Source organism: Lachnellula hyalina (genome assembly GCF_007821495.1).
Source record: "Lachnellula hyalina strain CBS 185.66 chromosome Unknown contig00009, whole genome shotgun sequence".
NCBI classification, from domain to species: Eukaryota; Fungi; Ascomycota; class Leotiomycetes; order Helotiales; family Lachnaceae; genus Lachnellula; species Lachnellula hyalina.
This window is the reverse complement of record NW_022157123.1, coordinates 236,805-252,254: the sequence shown is the minus strand read 5'-3', so window position 1 is coordinate 252,254 and position 15,450 is coordinate 236,805. Positions and strand designations below refer to the sequence as shown.

General features: G+C 46.4%; 4 protein-coding genes across 4 annotated transcripts; 3 read left to right on the top strand and 1 right to left on the bottom strand.

Moving 5' to 3' along the window:
• Window positions 1-2,657: 2,657 nt before the first annotated feature.
• On the top strand, window positions 2,658-3,431 carry fkr-3 (FK506-binding protein 1B; the record flags this gene model as incomplete). The annotated part of the gene is made up of 6 exons (XM_031145712.1): window positions 2,658-2,782; window positions 2,841-2,905; window positions 2,968-3,028; window positions 3,087-3,156; window positions 3,271-3,312; window positions 3,363-3,431. Coding segments are annotated over 6 exons (432 nt in total), but the record flags the coding sequence as incomplete, so codon positions are not given.
• Window positions 3,432-4,086: 655 nt separating this feature from the next.
• Window positions 4,087-7,776, top strand: UBA1 (Ubiquitin-activating enzyme E1; the record flags this gene model as incomplete). The annotated part of the gene is made up of 5 exons (XM_031145711.1): window positions 4,087-4,119; window positions 4,265-4,453; window positions 4,573-4,961; window positions 4,998-6,984; window positions 7,036-7,776. 5 exons carry the CDS (start codon window positions 4,087-4,089, stop codon window positions 7,774-7,776), a joined length of 3,339 nt encoding a protein of 1,112 aa, XP_031008987.1.
• Window positions 7,777-8,151: 375 nt separating this feature from the next.
• gto2_0 (Glutathione S-transferase omega-like) lies at window positions 8,152-9,640 on the top strand (the record flags this gene model as incomplete). Its single annotated transcript, XM_031145710.1, has 5 exons — window positions 8,152-8,244; window positions 8,321-8,455; window positions 8,563-8,838; window positions 8,882-9,439; window positions 9,533-9,640. The coding sequence occupies 5 exons, from the start codon at window positions 8,152-8,154 to the stop codon at window positions 9,638-9,640; spliced, it is 1,170 nt and encodes a 389-aa protein (XP_031009046.1).
• A 3,456-nt stretch (window positions 9,641-13,096) lies between these two features.
• On the bottom strand, window positions 13,097-14,829 carry JEN1 (Carboxylic acid transporter-like protein; the record flags this gene model as incomplete). The annotated part of the gene is made up of 3 exons (XM_031145709.1): window positions 13,097-13,822; window positions 13,875-14,528; window positions 14,557-14,829. 3 exons carry the CDS (start codon window positions 14,827-14,829, stop codon window positions 13,097-13,099), a joined length of 1,653 nt encoding a protein of 550 aa, XP_031009045.1.
• Window positions 14,830-15,450: the final 621 nt, after the last annotated feature.

Sequence of the window (15,450 nt, the reverse complement as noted above, 5' to 3'; positions counted from 1 at the left end):
TCAATGTCCCTGTGACACCGACCACCTTGAGAAGAATCATAGACTCATATCTATGCCTGATGACCATAAGCTGGACAACTCGAGACAAGATAGAAATCGCAATATGCACGCAGCAAGCAAAGGTTACAAATCAAGGTGGGTCACGTGTGTCGCAATTGATGTACCCCACGCTGTCTTTTTAGAGGGGGCACTTGAGCCTCATGGCCACGGCCTAAAGAGTCTTGTCGAGACGAGGTTGGCGGGGTATTTTGGGACATGAAACTGCAACACGGACGTATGACGCCTAACTCTGTAGCACACGCTCTAATTAAAGAACCGTTTAAACGCCGAATTTATTACTACCACGGCTGAGCCTTCAACCAGACTGCCATGGTAAACTCCCCTGTATAGAATATACGTATGCGACAGGAGCGCTTCCAGTCTCGAGCGTACTATGCCAAACGAAGTCTTTCGGCCGCAAGAAAGATATGGAAACTTCCTCGGATACTGATGGCTTAGTGAGACAGAAATGCTCCCACCACCACATGTAAGAAATGTCTGATGCAGTCATGATGCAACTCGGTCTCGTTGAATTTGAGGTAATGAAACGAAAGCAGGGGAACATGCAAGAAGACAGGCAGATGATATGTAGCTGGGATTCGAGTTTTCTCCGATATATACGTTAGTCCCCTGATATAAAACCGCGAATGGACGATTCGCAACTCCCCACGGAGTAGGAGGTCAGGCAGCTTTGACAGACAGACAGACAGACAGAGGCATGTGCGTGGGGTATAACGTGGGATGTTTATAAGCACTCTAAGCAGTAATCAAATACGGCAGGTCTTCCTTCGGACAGCCCGCTCCTTGAGGTTTTCCTCCTATCCGCGTTGTCTTGTTTTCTCGTGATTTTCCTGGTAGGTGGGGTGGGGGAAAATGTGTACAGTGCTTTTGTATGCGGCCTCACGTGCGCGGGCTTTAAAACATACAGTAGTGATGCGCGTAAAGCGCCATATGCCGAAATGAGGAAAGAAAAATTTACGCGGCTTGTTTCTTGCATTGATGCCCAAGCTTCTTTCTTCCGACTGGTGGTGCAGGCGACTTCGAGATTCGGTAGTTCGCTGTAGCGTTCCTGGAGGAGAAAAGGATAATAAGAAGCAGGATTATACAGTAAGCTAAGAAAGGTCTACTACTATACCGTACTTTACAGTAATGTGCTTGTGCTACACTAATCAAATAGAGCATACTCCATTTCTTGCTTCTTACCTCTTACTTCTTATTTTTGATTGGGGTTTCCGGCAGGCGCAAAGATAGATAAGGGACAGCCAACCTAGTAGCCATTGTATAAAGTCTGGCCTTCCAGTAGTCTAATATCATAGCATGCTACATAGTTCGCATTACGCCTATATTTATAATATAAGGTACAATGTGGCAATTCTAGCTGCCAAGCAACGAGTCGAGTCGAGGGTATATGATTGAATAAGGCGAAATCTCCTGAATGCACGTTCTGGTAATGTTACTGAAGACTGTCTCGAGTGCGTATGTCTAGGCCGCCGTTGACTGCACTTGGTAACGCCTCCCGGCGGGAAGCCGATTATGATCATGTCGGAAGAAAAGCCACATGTGCAATCGTGGCCTGGAAGGGCAAGCCGCATAGATGAGGCAAGTCATTGCCTGCACCTATCGATGCGGTGCAGCTGTAGGCTGAAGGTGATCTGCGGATGAGAACTATAATATATACCGTATATATAATTGCTTTCTGGCCGAATGGCAGTGGTCGGTGGCAGATGGCATTGAGTTGATGGGACGAGTTTAATATGATATTGTATTGATATGAAGGCGTTTTCAACGTCTGGATTATTGGCGGCAACTGCGATTAAAGAATCTGGCGTGGTGCGGTTATGAACTTTTTTTCGAAGTGCAGTAGACTACAGTCGGCATAAATAGCAATGTGGTGCTTCGTCTTCGTCTCTCATTCTCCGGGAGGCATTCCCTTGGATGACGGGCATACATGGCTACATGGCATGGCATGGTACCGATATACATGGGGCCCTTGGTTGCGGCACCGGCGAAGAACTAAGGGCGATCCTTGATGTAAGGAACTTCAACTTCCTACACCTCGGGTATACTTAATTCTAAGGTTTACATGACATGTATGATGTATACCAAACCAAACCAGGGAGGGATGACCAGGCCAGACAAGGCAACCTATTTCCTGAAAGATGTGGAGAAGACTCACCCAAGGGAAGATCAAGTAAGGCAGGCAAGGAGATTGAAGGGGGGCCAAGGCCAAGCGAGCCAGCAAGCCATAGAAAGTTAGAAACCCACATCCTTTGGAAGGGAGGGGAGGGATCTAAATGAGAGAATTCCGACAGGGCAGCTGCCAGAGACCTGTACCAAGCCCAGACCATGCCCCACTACTGAGTTTGCCGGAAGTACTAGGAATGGCTCCGCGTCCTAACTTTCCTTTCGACCTGAACTACCTACGCCGAGTGGAGTATATAAGCCCTCTGCGTCTTCCCATTCTCCAGCTACTGCCACTCTCTTCGCATACGTATATGAATTCTCTCTCCCACCTCCAGCGTCAACTTCGACTTTCTTCAACAAGACTTGTCAGATTCCCCACTTCCACGCCGTCTTCCAGCTATAGAAGTCGAAACTTTTCAGCTACAACAGCAGCAATGGGTGTCTCAAAGACCGTTCTTTCCGAGGGCAGTGGAGCCGCGCCCAAGGTTGGTGACACAGTTACCATCGAGTACACCGGCTTTATCAAGGACACAAGCAAGCCGGATAACAAGGGAAGCCAGTAAGCTATCATTGATATTTATGCCTCGCAGTCTCAAGACTGACGTAGTTCTTCCCAGATTCGACTCCTCTGTCGGCCGTGGTGCTTTCGTCGTAAAAATTGGTGTCGGAAAGGTCATCAAGGGTATTTACGGCCCCAACCATCTACTACTAGCAAGGGGATAGTCCATTGACTGTTGAACACAGGTTGGGATGAGGGTGTTACCACCATGAAGGTTGGCGAGAAGGCCACACTGGACATCACACCGTAAGTTGCGGAAGCTCTGAGGACATCTAATTGAGTCAGTGCTAACATCTCTTTGCAGTGACTACGGCTATGGTGACCGGTATGTCTATAATTCTCGAGTTTCCCCTTCTACGTTTACTACACGATTGGTCCTTCCCCCGCATCATGTGTAGTCCCCAGGCTAGGCTGGGAAGCCATACCCCCCAGATCTTGATACACCTCTCGAGTACCCAGAGTTCGCAGAGCTAATATACCATGTATAGTGGTTTCCCTGGGGCAATTCCACCCAATTCCTCCCTTATCTTGTAAGTCACCCTACCTATATTCTATAGAGCTTCGAGTAACAATTCTGTAGCGATGTCGAGCTCCAGAAGATCAGTTAGACACTTCATTTGGATACACTCTTCTTTTCTCTAGAAACCAGGTATTAAGGGCGAGGTAGCTCAGGTTAGCACCGAGGATGGGAAAAGCAATAAGCAGTTGAAAAGAATAACGGAAGGATTTTTTGAAGCACACATCTATCTGCATGCTTTATTGTGACTACCTCCTTTTCCTGTGCATGGACCTGACCGACGCCAACCGAATGGAACGTCTTTTCTAACAAACGAAAGCGCCACAACCACGTACAACCACGTGAAAACAGGAACGAGATTGAGGTTGATATGCAGGAGTGATCCGGAAGGTTCCCGAGAGGAGAGAAGCGGGGTATATTCGTGGGTGATATAGATCCCAGCAGCCCGTTTTACTTTCGTCCCATGGCATCCCATCATTGAAGATTTCCCCTCACCTGGAAAACCTTTAAATAGCGGGTCGGACGATTGTGAGCCGAAGGTACCCATGTACTCTTGACACTGTTACTGTACCGCGCCGTTACGAACGGCTGATGCTTATCAAGATGAAAGCTTATAACCCAGATGATGTGAACAATTATCTTATACATCTAATCATCACGATGGTCTGTATTGCGTGATATACGAGAATTTACGACAAACTCTATGCAAAAAGATTAATAAACGAGTAACCTGGACGTGGCTGCCTGATCTTTAAGGCATAACTGTCTTCTCCTGCGGGACGCCGATATGTCATCGGCAAGCTCCTCTAGACGCTTCGATGTTTGAGGCTGAAGAACAACAAAACTGCAGCTGTTGCCTTCACATAAAACCATATTGACACTCTTTCCCATATTGCCCCCTCACACGCAACTACACAACTAAGACTTCATCCATCTGTCTCTCTACGGCCCATCAGAACCCCTAGGTTACGGTCCAGTCCATACTTCCTGGTTCAAGATCTGGTACCCATCAAGGACCCAGAGCTCGAACCTGCCTGGGACATCGAACAAACGTCAAAATTCCCGCCCAGGTATCTTCCAACGGTGAGAGCAAGCTGGGGAAGCGCAAGTTGTCCAACCCGGAAGTATCCCCGCCACATAAGAAGACCATGGCTGTAAGTTGGCCACTTTCTATTCCATACTGCAAACAAGCTATCATGCAAGCATGTACCTCAATATACCTACCTTCGTCCAGTATTTATAGCTGAGCATCACTGATTCTCTTCTTACGCAGGGCACAAAAGACGTCGACATGGATACCAAGATGCAGGTGGACGAGTCGGTGGTAGGCAAGAACGACATCGACGAATCTTTATACAGTAGACAGCTCTACGTTCTTGGACATGAGGCTATGAAGCGCATGAGCGCGTCGAACGTGCTCATCGTCGGACTGAAAGGGCTCGGTGTTGAGATTGCGAAGAATATTGCGCTGGCTGGTGTCAAGAGCCTCACGGTTTACGACCCCGCCCCCGCACTTATTTCAGACCTCTCTTCGCAGTTCTTCCTTCACCCAGAGGATGTTGGAAAGCCTAGAGCCGCTATTACAGCTCCTCGAATCGCGGAGTTGAATGCATACACCCCCGTCACAGTTCATCAATCAGACAGGCAAGTATCCCTCCCGCTGTTTGTTGTCATTATATGCTAACGAGACTTTTACAGCCTGACCTCAAATCTCTCCCAATTCGATCAATACCAAATCGTCGTTCTTACGAATACCCCGATCAAGGACCAAATTATCATCGGCGATTACCTACACTCGAAGGGCATCTACCTCGTGGTAGCGGATACATTTGGGTTGTTTGGGTCAATATTTTGTGACTTCGGTCCCAAGTTCACCGTTCTTGACCCCACAGGAGAGGCACCAATCAGTGGAATCGTTGCTGGAATTGACGAGGAAGGCTTGGTATCTGCCCTGGACGAGACACGACACGGCCTTGAAGATGGGGACTTTGTTACCTTTACTGAGCTGGTGGGTATGGAAGCACTGAACATGTCGGATCCCCGAAAAGTCACGGTCAAGGGCCCGTATACGTTCTCGATCGGAGATGTCAGTGGACTCGGCACATATAAGAAGGGTGGCATGTACCAGCAGGTCAAGATGCCCAAGTTTATCGACTTCCAGCCTATAACTACTGCTCTCAAGTCCCCGGAATTCCTGATTTCTGATTACGCCAAATTCGACCGACCTCAGCAACTTCATATTGGATTTCAAGCATTGCACGCGTTTGCTGAAAAGCATGGCCACTTCCCACGCCCAATGTATCAGGAGGATGCTTTAGTGGTTATTGGTTCTGCTAAAGCATTCGCGGAGAAGGAAAAGCTGGATGTTGATGTAGACGAGAAGTTGCTTACAGAGCTCAGTTATCAGGCCCAAGGTGATCTAAGCCCTATGGCTGCTTTCTTTGGTGGACTTGCTGCCCAAGAAGTCTTGAAGGCCGTTTCGGGGAAATTCCATCCAATCAACCAATGGCTGTACTTTGATTCCTTGGAGTCTTTGCCTTCCAATTCTGCCAGATCGGAGGAATTGTGCAAGCCCCTAAACTCCAGATATGACGGCCAAATTGCGGTATTTGGCCGAGAATTCCAAGAAAAACTTGGCAACATCCAGGAGTTCTTGGTTGGTGCTGGTGCTATTGGTTGTGAGATGCTGAAGAACTGGGCAATGATTGGTCTTGCTGTTGGACCCAAGGGGAAGATCAGTGTCACGGATATGGATTCGATCGAGAAGAGCAATTTGAACCGTCAATTCCTCTTTAGACCCAAGGATGTTGGCAAGTTGAAGAGCGATTGTGCTGCTGAAGCAGTGCAGGCGATGAACCCGGATCTTAAGGGCCATATTGTGACGATGCGAGACCGGGTAGGCCAAGACACCGAACACATCTTCCATGAGGATTTCTGGAACTCCTTAGATGGAGTTACTAATGCTCTGGATAATGTGGACGCGCGTACATATGTTGATCGCAGATGTGTTTACTTCCGGAAGCCACTCCTGGAAAGCGGCACTTTGGGCACCAAGGGTAATACCCAAGTAATTATACCCCATTTAACCGAGTCGTACTCCAGCTCGCAAGATCCTCCTGAGCAGTCGTTCCCGATGTGCACACTCCGGAGTTTCCCGAACAAGATTGAGCATACGATCGCTTGGGCCCGAGAATTGTTCGAGGGGTACTTCGTTAAGCCTGCCGAAACTGTCAATCTATATCTCAGCCAACCAAACTACCTCGAGACCACTCTGAAGCAAGGTGGTAATGAGAAGGCTACTCTTGAGATGATTAGGGATTTCTTGGTTGATGATAAGCCACTGAGTGTTGAGGACTGCATCAAATGGGCTCGTCTGCAATTCGAGAAGCAATACAACAATGCTATTCAGCAATTGTTGTATAACTTCCCCAAGGACTCTACATCGTCAAGTGGTGCTGCATTCTGGTCGGGACCCAAGCGTGCGCCAGATGCATTGAAATTTGACCCCAAGAATGAGTTTCACTGGACATTTATCGTTGCCGGGGCAAATCTCCACGCTTTCAACTATGGAATCAACACTAAGGGCTTGGATGCAAGCACGATCCAAAAGGTTTTAGATAACATGATCATTCCTGACTTCTCGCCAAATTCAGCCGTCAAGATCCAGGCTGATGATAGTGAACCGGTATGTTAACATTTTACGATTTTCAAGATTATGATTGCTAATTTGTATTAGGATCCAAATGCAAACACAGGAGGAGCCTTCGATGACAACGCAGAATTGCAAGATATTACCGATAAGCTTCCAGCACCAAACCAATTGGCAGGCTTCAAGCTTCAACCAGTTGAGTTCGAGAAGGATGATGACACCAACTTCCATATCGATTTTATTACGGCTGCAAGTAACTTGCGTGCTGAGAACTACAAAATCGAGCTTGCCGATAGACACAAGACCAAGTTCATCGCCGGAAAAATCATCCCCGCCATTGCTACAACAACTGCTCTGGTCACTGGATTGGTCATCCTCGAGTTCTACAAAGTCGTTGACGGCGAGACCGACCTCGAGCAATACAAGAACGGCTTTGTAAACCTTGCTCTCCCATTCTTCGGCTTCAGCGAACCAGTTGCAAGCCCGAAGGACAAGTACAAGGGCAAGACCGGCGATGTCTACATTGATAAAATCTGGGACCGTTTCGAGATCAACGATATCACGCTGCAGGAACTGATCGACCATTTCGAGGAAAAGGGACTTGCTATTACTATGCTGAGCTCAGGGGTTAGTCTTTTGTACGCGAGTTTCTTTCAACCCAGCAAGCTCAAGGACAGGTATGCCATGAAATTGAGTGATTTGGTGGCGTTTATCTCGAAGAAGCCGGTGCCGGATCATCAGAAGAATGTTATTTTTGAGGTGTGTGTCGAGGACGTGGATGGTGAGGATGTCGAGGTTCCTTTTATCAATATGAAAATGGGGAAATGAGACAAATGAATGATGGGATTGAGGCGACGTTTATGATAGGAAATGAATGACCTTAGAGAAGTTTTGATGATTGGCTGGCGTGGATGAGATCAAGGTTGATTTGGCAAGACTTTCATAAAATAGAATGCATTCGATACACTGATCCATCACATCAACCATCATGAGCTACAAATTGAGGCGTACTGACTAATATATTTCCTCTTCTTTGGCGTGCCTTAGTCAGACATTTGGGCCCAAGCAACGCTGTACTGTCATCATTACCAACAAGCTAGCCCGAATTACAGCATCAATACCAATCCACTATACAGCTAGCTACCCCTCCTCCGATCGCATGCATATAAACAACCAAGATTCCCCTCCACCTCTACTTATTTAATGCTCTTCAGAACGCTCACACTCTCCATAAAGCTCAATCTCAACCCGAAATCAACCTCCAAAGCATTATTCTCTAGCAGCATTGCGAAAATGGTACGTAGGTCTGAGAAGTGGTACAAGGAGGGGTATGAAGCTGTAGTTGCTAATCATTGAACGAACAATACTGTAGGCCGAAGATAAAATCACGAATTGGGTAGCGCCCAACGATAAGAGCGGGGAGTTCAAGAGAGGGCAATCTCAGTTCCGGAATTTCATTAAGAAGGGAGGGGAGTTCCCGCCGGAGAAAGGACGGTATCATCTCTACGTTTGTCCTCCCCTTCTCTTTTGCTGCAATTGCTTTTACTATAGCACAATACAGTAGGTAGAATACCACTTGATTAATTTGCTAACGCGCATGCTTGTGCACCACAGATCTCCTACGCATGTCCCTGGGCGCACCGCGCGCTCATCGTGCGCCAACTCAAAGGCCTGCAAGACATCATCCCCTACACCGGCGTACACTGGCACATGCAGCAGAAAGGCTGGCGGTTCGCGACAGCAGGGGATAAAGATGCGCCGGGCGAGAATGTGGGCCCGGATCCGGTGAAGGGCTTCGAATACTTGCGGGATTTGTATTTTAGTGTGGATCCGGAATATAAGGGGCGCTTTACGGTGCCGACGCTGTATGATGTGAAGAGCGGGCGGATTGTGAGTAATGAAAGTAGTGAGATTATTCGCATGTTTTATACAGAGGTATGTTCTGTGCTTTCCTCTTCTCCTGCAAGCAAGCATGCCGCAATCTGGGCATGGATATGGATGGGATGGGTATCTTACTGATGTGTGTATTGGTGCACAGTTCGATGATTTGATCGACGAGAAATACAAAAAGGTCGATTTGTATCCCGCGGCGCTACAGAAGGAAATCGAAGAAACGAATGCGTGGACCTACGATACAATCAACAACGGCGTGTACAAATCCGGCTTCGCAACCACAGCGTCCGCGTACGAAGCAGCCTGCACATCACTTTTCACGTCCCTCGACCGCGTTGAGAAACACCTTTCGACCGTCACCGATGGCCCGTATTACTACGGCAAGGAAATCACAGAGGCAGATGTGAGGTTGTATACTACGATTATAAGGTTCGATGCGGTGTATGTGCAGCATTTCAAGACGAATATCAGGGATGTGCGGTCGGGGTATCCGTATATTCATCGTTGGTTGAGGGAGTTGTATTGGAATGTACCGGCTTTTGGGGAGACGACGCAGTGGGACCATATCAAAAAGCATTATACGCAGAGTCATACGAATGTAAGTTTTCTCTTTCTCTTGTTGATTGGTTCTGGGGCATGAGGGGCAGAAGGATGAGGCAGAGGGATGAGGGTAGAAGCTAATGGGATATAGATCAATCCTCACAGTATCACGCCATTGGGTCCCGAGCCACCGATCCTGAAGATCGGGGAAGAGGTCCCGGCTGTTAGGTTTGCGTTGGAGGCTGCGAAGAAGAAGTGAAGTGGAGATATGACATGCTGTTTGGTAGGGAATGAATAGCAGATGGGAATTGTTCAAGTATGCATTCTCCGACATTGCTTTCAACTATCCTGGGCAAACCCTTTCGTCCCATCACTGCTGGTGCTCTTGATGTCTGATTTCGTATAAATTACGTGTGTGAACGATCAGTCTAGTGACAGGACCCTCTCCAACCAACCCCACGTGAATTCATCCCCTACTGCCAATCCCCGACACGGGTATAAACCCCCGTCCCAAACATCTTCCATGAACCTGAAAATGTGAAAAATTACCAAACACACTGGTGCTTCCTAGCCCGAGCTCCAAGCTATCCATTCCACAGTCTTTTCCTTCAAAACCCCTCTCATCTGCATTTTTATTTTCCCTCCAACTAATGGGTGGGCGACTGAAGGTCGATTCTCGTATGCGATGATATTCATTCATTTGCTGTCAATTGTATCTCTGGTGTTAAAATACTCTTCACGCTGAAGTAATAGAGATTTGGGGGGGATTATGCTGATGTGCTTGATCAAGGTTCGAGATTTCGAGGGTAGGGGGTGGTGTGGTGCCAGAAGCTGGAAGTCGAGTTGGATTGAATGTTACTTGGAAAGATGTATATTGTTATCTTGGACTCCTTTCCTCATTGTCGACATTGCGATTTATAGTGTTTTCCCTCTTTTGTTAGGAGGGGATTTTACTGGGAATTCCTTATTTACTTACTTGCTATTCTTTTATGTATAGGTACTTAGCCATCTAGTGCGGTTAAATATTCTTTATTCCAAATACTTGAAGAGAGTAGAGCTGAGCCTGAATCAAAAATGTAGGCTTGTTGGAGTGGGAGGGGTGTGTAGTATATATAAATGGAAATGGAAACCTAGATTAATCTTGTTTCTACACACAAATAAATACTTATTGTTCTCGTCTTATAGTAGACTGATCGAAATTTAAACAATCAATCCTACCCGAGTCGCTGAAACTCTATCAAAAATCCTTCTTGTGCTTATTTCTTAAGTGGGGAGGTTTGGAGGATAATCGTGCTCTTTTGATCTTTTTCCGCATTACTACTTATTGTTCATTCATGTGATTTATCATTTTCTAGTTAGTTAGGAAAATAGGTTGCTGTTAAAAAGGTGTTGCAGTCAAGTAGTTCGTTTATTCATTTGTTGTTTGAACGGCCATCTAGGTTGATGAATATAATAGAATGGTTAAGATTTGTAAATGCGAACTTGGGGAACCTTTACAAGTTCATATTGATCGGAGTTGGCGAGGGCTTTCCAAACAAGATAACGTGTTGCAGTGTTGACTTGAGGATAATCTGTCGCATTACTTGCATACTAACTATACTTAGTGGCTATTAATATATTTATAATAACGAGCTCTATTGCTTATGAATCCGCTTGTTTCGTTCTTGCTTTCTCCAAATCTGGTGAATTCCAGATTCCTTATTATAGATTATCCCCGACATCCTCCGCAAATGGCATTGTCGTTTTTGAGATAGTAGCACAAGGGACTAGAAGCAATCTGCAAGCGAAGTATAAAAGCAAACCAGTTCAAGCGACTGAATGAAGGCCGTTAGAGGATCCAGGCTATCTTGTACCATCAGCCCGCCCAGGATGATGAGCTTCAAGATTCGCGACCGATGCAACTTCGTTTCCCTCTCGCTGAACTGAAATCAGGAGTTGAAGCTAGAAGATGAGATCCTGCGAGAAGGAAAAAAGAGGAGGAAAGAGGGATTTCAAGTGAAGCTTTGCTGTCAAATTCTAGCACACGTTCATTCGATTTGAGTGGGTCGTTTGAACTACTTCGCTGCTTGGATTTGAAAACTTGCGAATACGAGAATCAAGAGTAGTAATAATTTGTTATCTTTCTGTGTATAATAGATCCCATCCGAAGCCCACTCTTGGTAATTCCATTGCACAATCTTTCTATGCCCGAGTCTTCAATTTGAATAATTCTATAGTATTTATACAAAAAGTTTTTTAACGGTTAGGTATTCTTTCACTTTCATTACGGACGGACGCATAGTGAGGTTCCAAGCCCAAGCGTCATATCATATTCACCTCGCCCCTTTTCCAAATTATCAACTCTTTGACTAAGGATTACGAGGTATATAATACTAAATGTGATCTCTTCTTAGGCCCCTCTCTATCTGATTAAACCGTGCTGCTCCACCAATTCCACGATTTAGAAAGCTTTACGACTATCTAAGGTTCTCACTATTTCTAAGGAACCACTTATATAAACTATATTTTGAGAGTTCAAGAGCATTATCTGAAGATGTATACTAAGCTTTATGCTGCAGCTGTCAAGAAAGATTTTCATTCGAGGGTCAGCTATTGCGATGAATTTTCGGTGCGGGGATTGAATTGGGAACTTGATAAGTCTACGGAAAGAGTGAAAATTGTTGTAGCCTGTAAGTGGCAAAGCTTATAAAGCCTGTGGCGAAGCTTAGAAATAGCTATTTCTAAGCAGGTGGCAAAGCTTAGAAATAGGGCTTGAAGAGCCCTATATATACAGCATACTTCCCACTGTAGAACAGCAGTCAATTCAAGTCATTACCCCTAGAAACAACAAAAATGAAGAAAAGCTCTTAGCTCTCGGGTTTACCCCATTTCTTTTGATGTAGTGCTTCTTAGGAGCCGACATCTGCCCTTTCTGTTTATGAGTATGCTTCTACTTGGAGACAATTTTGTGCTTTTTATAGCCATACGCCTTTTCTTGTGAACTTTCTTATCTTGAATCGCATGAAGGTCTTTCCAGCAATGCCATCACCTTCCTTTCTGTTCTTTCAAGCGCTGCTGATATAGAGTGGTGCGGAAAATTACGGTTCCTTCAGGTTCTCTATTTATATATATCCTCCATAGAACAAAGTTCTATCTAGCCAAGGAACGAACTTTCTAGACAGCCAACCCTTTCTTAGAATCATACGTGTGGTTCACGAATTAGAACCAAGCATAATTGCCCCCGTAGTACAAGCAAGCCTTTCCATTACTAGCCTTGCAACTCTACCTTAATTAAGGTGGCCGAGCTATAAATATCTGCGAGTCTGCGAGCGATATGAGAGGTGCGGCTGGTGCTGTTGTTGAGATGCATATGAAGACCGTACATAATACCGCGTACTTGATAAGTAATTGAAGAGAAAGGGAAATATGATTGTGCTGTATAGGAAGGAGAGTAGAGAGTGCATGACTCGAGCTCCTTTACGTAATAATATACAACTTTCTCTAAATATAAACGCCTGCTAATCAAAACCCCTCAAATCTGTATTTATACTCCGCTGCTAGACATAAACTTGTGGCACTTATCATCAATTTCAATATGATAGGAGTAGTAATCGTAGTATTCATCAACGTCTAGCAGGCTATTACAAAAGCTCCCGGGTACGGATACGTGCTAAACCAAGCAGTCAACCACCCCATCAGGGACATCATAAACCAGAACGCGAGCCCGACATCATGGCTAGGTAGAGGTTTCCACACGCTGAGAAGTACCTTTCTCAATCGCATCAATGTCCTCGCGATCAATAGGATCAATACCCATACCCATCGCCTCCCTTCTGTGAATCTTGGCCATCGCCGCCTCGATCGTGTTATGTCCAGCAGCCTCAGCGATATCCGCATCATCTCTGACTTCGAAACTGCGCTTCAGGTATTCGGGTCCAAGGAATGTTAGGATGATGACGTAGGCGAAGACACAGCCCATGAAAATACACATCACGAGACCGTACTTGTAGCGTGGGGTCTTCTTTCCTCCCTTGCCGATCTTGGGCGGCAGAGGGAATTGAGCCCCGATTGTCGATTCGATGGTCGAGGAAGCAGAGGAGACGAGGTTGCCGAGTTGGTAGGATGTTCCGACGACAAATGTGCGGAAGGAGCCGGGGGAGAGTTCCATGAGATGGATTGGGATGACTCCCCATGCACCCTGGACGCAGAATTGCTCAAAAAAGGCAGCGGCGATGACGGCGTGGGACGAGGTAAAAGTGTACGGGTAGAGAAGAGCGCCCCCGATGATGGAGATGAAGATGATGGAGAATCGTCGGCCGAATATTTGGGAACAGTAACCAATCACGGTACCTCCCGACATTGCACCCAGATTAGCAACTACTTGAGTTACGGTAACTGCATTGGGGCTGAAGTTGTACTGGTTTGTCAACATTGTAGGGTACAAGTCTTGTGATCCGTGGGACTAGAAGCGGGTTAATATAAACAACAGGTCTGGAACTCGGTATGGAACTTACCATGAAATTGAATCCGGCCATCAAAAGCACAAGGTAAATCAAAAGCAGCCAATGACGCTTAAGAGCGACCTTTCCTTCAGCAATGAATGTTGCACCAATGTTACCCCTTTCGTTTCGAACCTCTACACGCTCAATGTATGATTCGGTCTCTGGCAAGCAAAGTCGGAAGATAATAATCAGGACTGGGGGGCAAGCACCAAACCAGTACAGTGGACGCCAGCCGTGCGACGTGGTATTCACAAGTCCTCTAGCAAAAGCAGTTGCGAGTAGATATCCGAAAGCATAGCCTTGTTGCAGCATCCCGGACACAAGACCACGAGCTTCCTCGGGGCAGTCTTCAAGAGCCGTGGCAGCTGCATTGCCATAAAGTCCACCCATTGCAATACCGAACAACGCTCTGCAGGCGAGGAATTGCTTGTAAGTCTGGCAAAAACCAGTTCCGAGTTCAAGGATGATGAAAAGGGCATTGTTGACCACGAAAGGCCATTTTCGGCCATATCGATCTGCGGCGAGACCAAAGGCGATTGATCCTACGGACCTGAACATAAGCACCAAAGTGATACCCCATGTGATATCAGTGTTGGTCTTGCCGAATGTCTCGGCAAGGTCAGATACTGTTAAACTGACAGTGAAGAAATCGAATGCATCCCAGGTCTAAACAATATCAGTATAGTAAACATACTTTGGAGGTTGGGTGGGGAATTGGACGCACCCATGCAGTAAAGCCAACGAGGAAAAACATCCATTGTTTGGTACTCAGCATAGCAAGAAGCTTGAAAGGATTGGGAGCCTTGTGCATGGGTGGCTTGAGGGTTGAAAATCGAGTGGTCGCATATTCCTTGGCGGTCATTTCCTTGGGGGCATGGGATTCAGGGAGTGCGGGGTCCCCACCGGAGGGAACATGGTGAATCCCCCCAGTGTTATCGGTGGTGGTGGTGGTTGGCTTTTCCGCCATGTTGTAAATGGTTGTTCGTTGTTTATTTGTAGATAGGTATATTTACAATCTGAAGTCCGTGAAGTCTATAGGGAAATGTTAATGTGTGTTTTAGATGAGATATTATAAGTTGTGTGTAAAGAACTCACTTGCTTGAAAGGCTCCTGCCCCGGATTCCAACAAGTCCTGTGCACTTGATGTGGCAACCGCAACTAACCTCGATATGCGTCCTGTTACTACTGTATCCGTAGACTTGGAAAAATGAGAGATGGTGGGCAGGGCGACTTATATAAAAAGACCAGCCCTGCCCTTAGCTGGAAGCCGTATTCGTGTCGGTGAATCTTTTTTGACCGGGCTGGCTGCAATTGACCATTCAGCATGAGGAAGCTGGCATTCATTGCTAGAATAGGATAGTCCGACATTTTACGCCGCACACTTACATTGGTCAGCTAAGGGGCCCCGCATATCAACCACATGAGACCGACCATAGTCAAGCTTTGGTCCGAAAGCTTGGCTGCTTTCTGACAAGCTCTCCCCGCTGCGATGACTCTCTTCTCCACACTCTCCCAACATGAATCCTTCCTACCAATCATGCTATCGTCTTGCATGGAGATTCTTTTGCGACCGTGAAACCCGTCGAAG